Source organism: Diplotaxodon limnothrissa, linkage group LG1 (genome assembly GCF_057381915.1).
Source record: "Diplotaxodon limnothrissa isolate DT_005_m linkage group LG1, D_limnothrissa_male_GT1.1, whole genome shotgun sequence".
In the NCBI taxonomy this organism is placed as follows: domain Eukaryota; kingdom Metazoa; phylum Chordata; class Actinopteri; order Cichliformes; family Cichlidae; genus Diplotaxodon; species Diplotaxodon limnothrissa.
In genome coordinates, this window is record NC_140596.1 from 24,908,918 (window position 1) to 24,916,627 (window position 7,710).

Below are 7,710 nucleotides of genomic sequence, written 5' to 3' on the forward strand. Positions count from 1 at the left end.
GGCAACTGCTGTGGTTGCAAACAGGCTTTGGGTGGTATGGAAGTAAGGGCAACTATGGAACTGCTCAGCAACATGGGACCCATAGCTAATAAATAGTAATATGACAAAAAATAACAACTTTGTGTGGATGTAACCTTGTGAGATTTGAGATTTTGACAGCATTTTTATGTGACAACTTCTCTTTTTAGATAAATGCAGAGTTTAAGCGCATTACCACCATGCCACTGCAGTCCATATTACTCTCGCAGATAGATGTGCTATCTGACAAACTAATAAAGGTCTTCAAAAGGCGAGGAGGACAAATAGGAAGAAGACTTCAGAACATTCTGGAGCCCACGGCCCAGGTAAGAAAAAAATTAATTTGTGTATACACTTTAGGGAAAATAATAATTTTAACAAAATGCTGCTTGTCACTCTATGCCAGGAGTATGTTGAAAATCACCTGGGATTTTCACAATTTACCATGGGTGCGTTTTTTGTTTGCTTTTTTCCTTTACCTGCATTAGAACTATGTGTGGAGTTCATAGTTGAACACCTCTCTATGCTCTGACAGTATTCTGCTTCTTTGCATGGAGATTTCACTTCATGCATTACCTTTTTAAGCATTCTGAGGACTCAAATCACATGCTGTAATGAATCCATTTTTTTTTTCACCTAATGTGTTAATGTTAATATTTTTTGGAATAGTGACACAGATTAAAATAAGATTTGGTATAATGTTCTTTAACCAGTGTTCTGTTTAATTAAATTTTGGAATTCTGCATTTTCTAGGCCACAGATGAAGCCATTATTCAACGATCTAATAAGGAAACAACCATGGGAATTTACATCATAAAGTCAAGAGATGCCAATGGCAGCCCTGAGGACATCAGGATAGTCCTTGAAGGCCAGAGAGTCTGGCAGGATTTGGATAACTATACCCTAGCAGCTGCAATGCTGTTTGGACTAATGTACACTTTGAACCTCACCTACCCACTGGAAAAGTATACCTTTGAGGTATTATAGAAACTGGTTATGGAGCTCAAAAGGAACAGCCTTTCAAAGAAGGCCCAGGTTTTCAGGACCAGACTGTACGATTGAACAGTTTTCCAGTTATGATGTGGGAACAACATGTTTACCTCTTCGAATATGTACCATCCTTTGTTTTAAGCCAGCACTGGTAAAGTTGCAGTACATAGTGAAACTTATTTTTCTGGCACTTTTCAACTTGGGGCCTTTATTACTGCAGTTTTCACTTTTCAAGCCATGGCTCTTTTAAAAAAAAATTCTAACTTTGAATTTCCATTTTTCTCAATGGAAATGGTGCCTTGCACCAATTTCACCAGTTTGCAATTTTTTTCCCAAGGTGCACCACTACAAACAGATTGCATCGTCTAGTGATTGTGATGTTTAATGATAGAAGCAAGCCAATACTAATCAGTTTAGGTCTCTTGGTTTTGTGCCTGTGGGTTATAATGATATTTTAAGTCTCTTCTTTGTGTCATTTTAATAATTACACCCCTGTTGCCATATTACCTTATGGCTCTTACATTTAAAAAACTATTTTTTACATAAGCGCGATGTCATAAGGCCCCACAAGGTTGAATTCAGGTTACAGCAGATAACTTTGAGGAATGTTGTGGAATGTTTTTCAAGAGATGCATTGTACAAATATGACTCATGTATATTTTGGAAGCCTGAATTGAAAGTCCATTGTTACAACTGTGTAGTATTTTCAAAAATACAGGTCATTGTTCAAAAATGTTTTGCTTATTTCTTTGATTGAGAGAAAGTGTACAGTACATACAGAAAAATCAGCCTTAATGTAGTTTTATATATTGAACACTCAATTATATATTAGATTATATATTATATATTAGAAATTTGTTATAAAATAAGCTTACCATAAAATAATCTTGTCAATATAACACATAGTAGTCCAATACAATTAACACAAAAAGTTCATGTCTGATAAACAAGTGGTTTCTATAAATATTTGACCGGAATGAAGTGCAACCGATTACAATGATTTATGTTTATCCCACTGATTATTTTTTTCAGTGTAGACTGTTATCTTCATTTTAGATGTCAAAGTATTTGCGGCTCCCAGTATTTTCTTTTGCGTGGAAATCACGTCCAAATGGCTCTTTGGGTGCGGTTGCTGACCCCTGAGGTAGACCATTGAGCATATTGCATCTTGTTTTTTAACTTACTCAATTAGCAGATTTCACTGGAAATTTTTATTTAATTGTCACGGTCTGGCTGGCAGACCATGGGGATGAGGAAAGTAGGACCCAAAACGCAGGACTCTGCGATGCCACAGTGCACTTTAAATAAAGTGAATAGACGGGTTAGTCCAACAATTAACTCAGAGATGCAATTTGCCAATGGTGCTCATCCCTTGCTCCCAGTGCGTCCCGTGCTGTAGCTCCCTTAGTGTGTGTGCTCCCCAACTCGCTTCTTCGCCCGACTTTCCTGGAGGAAGAAGGACAATCCACAATTAGCCACACGCCTAGCACAGACTATACCGGTCAGGAGTAATAATCCCACGTCGACTGTCGCCGCGAGTCCAGGTTAAATACCTCTTCCTAGCCGGGAGGGATGATTACCACCAGCTGGTCAGGTAATCAGCTGCAGGTGGGCCAGCAACAGCGAAGAGGGACTCCCGATGACGACAGTCGCCCGGACACGCCTCTCCCACGACGCGCGCTTCCGTCAACAGCCCCGAGGACCGGGGAGAGAGAGAGAGAAGCAGACACACGCGCACACACACACACACACACTCTACATACAAATGTGGACAGAACAGTAGACGACACTGCTCTCGGACCCCTGAGTCCTCCAGAGCCGGTCCGTGACATTAAGATATATGCTATATGAATTTTGACAATATGATGCGGTGTTTATAAAGGGACTGAGAAGGAAAGGTAAATTTCGAGCAAATTTCATAAAAAAAAAACAAAACAGATCTACGCTCACACCTTTGCGCGTGCGCACACGAAGTGCTGCTCTTATGGAACGCGCGTGCGTTATATTCGATTTGTGCATGTGTCTGTTTGTAACGTCACTGAAAAAGCTGCGGTTTGAAATTTTTCTTCTGCACCTAAATTTTCTGGTTCAGATTAGTGATGGGATTTCCGGCTCTTTTTAGAGAACCGGCTCTTTCGGTTCGGCTCACTAAAAAGAGCCGGCTCTTTCGGCTCCAAACCGGCTCTTCAGGTTGTTTTGTTGCTTTAATTTATTTATTATTAACAGTATTATAAAATTATGCACAAAAGGAATTACTAATGTAAAAAAAGTGGTTTTATTTATATATGTTTATATATAAATATATGCGGTGGTCCCTAGAGACAAAACACGTACAAACTCCAAGACACATTTCTAGCATGAACTGAACTTCCAAAGCAGAGCTACTAGATCACTTAAATTACACAATTGAAAGCATGTGTGTATTGTTTGTGTATTTATACACAGGCACTCATATATATTCAAATAATTTAAAAAAAAATGTTCATTTACCTGTTACTACCACACAACAAATCCAGTCATTGGTACTTGCTGGCTTGTGTAGCCACTCGGTAACAAAAGTTCAACACTGCCCCCAGCATCCTGGAGCACTTCTGTTGTCTTTTGTACGTGTTTTGAGTTTTTATGTGCTTCTGAGTTTTTACGTGTTTTGGAGTTTGTATGTGTTTTTACGTGTTTTGGAGTTTTTACGTGTTTTGGAGTTTGTACGTGTTTTTACGTGTTTTAGAGTTTTTACGTGTTTTGGAGTTTGTACATGCTTCCGAGTTTGTACGTGATTTGAAGTTTGTATGTGCTTTATCTCTAGGGGCCACCGTAAAAATACTTTTATTTATTCACTCCACATAAAATGTAATAAATAAATCATATAATACAAAAATCAACTATTCACATTTCAACTTTTAACTATTTAAATTTTCAGCTTTTTCCTTTTACAAATTTAAAGTGAAACAACACAAAACACTGCAAACCACAACACAATTAAATATAAATTAAAATATGAAAACAAAAAGAAACATGCACATTCTCTGTCAAATGGACCTGCATGAATAAACTTTCTGAATCCTTTATCATCTGCAACTGAAAATAGTTGTGGATGATTACTATACCTTTCTAATGTGACGTTGTTGTCCCTGGCTCTCTTTCTCTCTCTCCCCCTCTGGATCTGTTCCTGTGCTACTGAGTTTAACTACTGCCCCTCCCCCCTCTGCCCAGCGTAAAGCACAAGGCTGGCATGCTGAGTGAAGCAGAAAAAAAGTGCGAGAGAGAGGGTGAGAGAAAGAAGAAAAAAAAAAACACGTGACGGCTCGCGATAAGGAGCCGGCTCGCGATAAGGAGCCGGCTCGCGATAAGGAGCCGGCTCGCGTCGTTCACGTCAAAGAGCCGGCTCTAAGAGCCATTTCGTTCGCGAACGACCCATCACTAGTTCAGATGAGTTCAGTGAGAAGCGCTAAACGTCCAAATTTACGGAAAAGCACACTTAGCGATTCAGTTTCTTCAACTTTCGTTTTAAGTGAAGGTAAGTGCAATCTTTAGACTAAAAATCAACAAGTACAAAAACAGAGTATGTTTTGGCTTCACATCTTACTTTTAATATATGTGTTTCAAATCTGAACATTTTAAAAATGATATCCAGTTGATTATGTCAGAAAAGCACTTTTTAGTAGCTACATTCTACTGTAAAGGTAATTTTACTGCTTACCTGTTAGACGCAGCTTGTCTGATAAAAATTGATTTCCTTTTGTATATTAACTATAAAAACAAAGAGTTTTTAATTCTTAAAGACCCTTTTATACGATTTTAGGCCAAATTCTATATTAACTATAATAAATAAATATCTATCTATCTATCTATAAACAATGAGTTTTTAGTTCTAGTGTGAATGTCTCTAAAGACTTTGACAGGATTTTGGGCCAAATTCATTTAGTTGCTTTGAGTCTTTCTTTACTGCTGTGGTGATTTCCTCTTTTTCTGAATTTTAACAGCTACATTGTGAACAAACAAACTGACATGTGAAAGAGATTTTTTTGCAAGAAAATGTTGTGATCTGTTGCTATGATATGAATCATAACAATATCACGCTTTGTTTTTGAAGACACTGGGAAAATAAAATTCTGTATTAAGAGCGGATTTCATAAATGGGTGTGATTCAAATATTATTCTGTTCATTAAAAAGAACAAGCTGGCACCGTGAAGTTTATATCTAAGAGAATCTGCACTGATTTGCTTCTGATGGAAACATGCTCAAATCATAGTTATGAAGTCTGATAAGCTTTGTGTTAGAGACTCACTTAACCCCATGTTTCCCTTTCATTTTACAGCCATGTTGAGAAGAAGCCAAAGACTTCAGTCTAATGGCTATTACGGCAGCCAAGGAGAGACTTTACACAGGTTAGTGCTGGTCTACATGTTCTTTGTTGTCATCCACTGACATAAATGGTAAATGGCCTGTATTTATATAGCGCTTTACTAGTCCCTAAGGACCCCAAAGTGCTTTACATATCCAGTCATCCACCCATTCACACACTGGTGATGGCAGCTACATTGTAGCCACAGCCACCCTGGGGCGCACTGACAGAGGCGAGGCTGCCGGACACTGGCGCCACCGGGCCCTCTGACCACCACCAGTAGGCAACGGGTGAAGTGTTTTGCCCAAGGACACAACGACCGAGACTGTCCAAGCCGGGGCTCGAACCGGCAACCTTCCGATTACAAGGCGAACTCCCAACTCTTGAGCCACGATCGACATAGATGCATGTTTTGTAATCATAATCCATTTGTTCCTCCATGTACATTTTTTCTTACATGATTTTGTTTTTTCTATTCTGAATTTTTAAAAGGCGACAGCCCCGTCCAGTCCCTGACAATAACGACCAAGACACAGTTGAATACAACACTGATGACTGTGACACTGTGGACTACAACTACGATGACTGTGACACTGTGGACTACAACTATGATGACCGTGACACTGTGGACTACACCACTGATGATTTTATTGACTACAGTAGTGGCAGCAGCAGAGGTCTCTTTAGAGCCATCAAGGCATTGGGACTTTTGGTCCTCATGCTGGCCTTGTGTTTTGGTAAATGATCTCCTTCCACAAACAATTACAGTCTTTCTAGTACTATGTGCTTTTCTTCTGGATTAAGCTTCTCTTCTTATTCTGTGTTTCTCTTCATACACCAGGATTGATTTTCAGTATTAGAGGGCTGAAAATGGACTTTTCCACCCCGTTCATGAGTGAGGTATGAAAAACATATGAGGCTCATAATATGAAATGTACTTTTTTGCTGAAAATTTATTTAGATAATGCCAGTTTAATATTGTCATAAAGCTGTTACGTAAACGTAAATGGTCTCTTCTCAATTGTAGTACTCGGTGGACAGGCAGGTACAAGACATTCAGGATACCCGTGAGTACACATTAGACACATGCACATAGACTTTTCTTACTTTGCTATCTGTATATCCTCCCTCATAATAATCACCATCTTTTTTTTGTCTCTCAGGACCACAGTGTAGATTTCATCCGCTACATCACGCTGCATCTACTGAACAAGTGGGGCAATTGCGAGGATTCGTGTCTACGCAGCTTTCGAGTTCAAAGAAAGCTGGCACAACCAAATTCCCATGAAACCATCTTTAAAAGAAAAGAGAGGAAAAATGTGAAAGTGAATCAGGCGAATGTCCATCCTACCAGGTAAGACATGTCTGATTAAGATGTTTGCAGTCTGATTCACCTCACCCCCAACCAGCCGTGGCAGAGGGCTTGCCCCTCCCTGAGTCTGGCTCTGCCAGAGGTTTCTTCCTGTTAAAAGGGAGTTTTTCCTCTCCACTGTTGCCAAGTGCTTGCTCAAAGGGGATCATCTGATTGTTGGGGTTTTTCTTCTCTTATATTGTAGGGTTTTTACTCTACATATACAGTGCTTAACAAATTTATTACATCACCTGTCATAGAAATAAGAACACCCCAAATTCTTACATTAGGTGATGTTCAACTAACTTTGTTAAGCACTGTGTTATTGTGAATTGGCCCTCAATTGGAACTCATTTGGACTGAATTAAATTTCTTGTAAAACATAAAAATTCTCTAAATTGTCTCCACTGGAAATTTAGAGATATTTTTAAAACAACACGAATAAAATTTTAAGAAGAAGAAATTTTTCATGTCTTTTGGTATTCTTAATTGTCAGTGTATATTAAACAAGCGTGATAAGGCCGGGGTCTTTCTGTGTGGAGTTTGCATGTTCTCCCCGTGTCTGCGTGGGTTCCCTCCGGGTACTCCGGCTTCCTCCCACCGTCCAAAGACATGCAGTTTGTGGGGATAGGTTAATTGGATAATCCAAATTGCCACTAGGTGTGAATGTGCGAGTGAATGTGAGTATGAATGGTTGTCTGTCCTTGTGTGTTAGCCCTGCGACAGACTGGCGACCTGTCCAGGGTGTACCCCGCCCCTCGCCCCATGACAGCTGGGATTGGCTCCAGTACCCCCCACGACCCTGAAAGGGATAAGCGGTAGCAAATGGATGGATGGATGAATTTTGCAGATTTCACTGGAAATTTTTATTTAATAACCCCAAATTTGGACTTATTGATAACAGAAACAAGCTTCTACACTCATTTTATTTAGTTCTGTTAATTTCAAAACAAAGCTTCTTTTCCTTTTTCTTGACTAATGGTGTCACCTCCTGTAAGTTGGCATGAC

General features: G+C 39.4%; 1 protein-coding gene across 1 annotated transcript; it reads left to right on the forward strand.

Annotated features, from left to right (window-relative positions):
- Positions 1–4,434: 4,434 nt before the first annotated feature.
- Positions 4,435–6,639, forward strand: LOC146639838 (uncharacterized). The gene is made up of 6 exons (XM_085355748.1): positions 4,435–4,522; positions 5,325–5,394; positions 5,844–6,088; positions 6,193–6,251; positions 6,379–6,418; positions 6,515–6,639. Exons 1-6 carry the CDS (start codon positions 4,435–4,437, stop codon positions 6,637–6,639), a joined length of 627 nt encoding a protein of 208 aa, XP_085211874.1.
- The last annotated feature ends 1,071 nt before the right edge of the window (positions 6,640–7,710 follow it).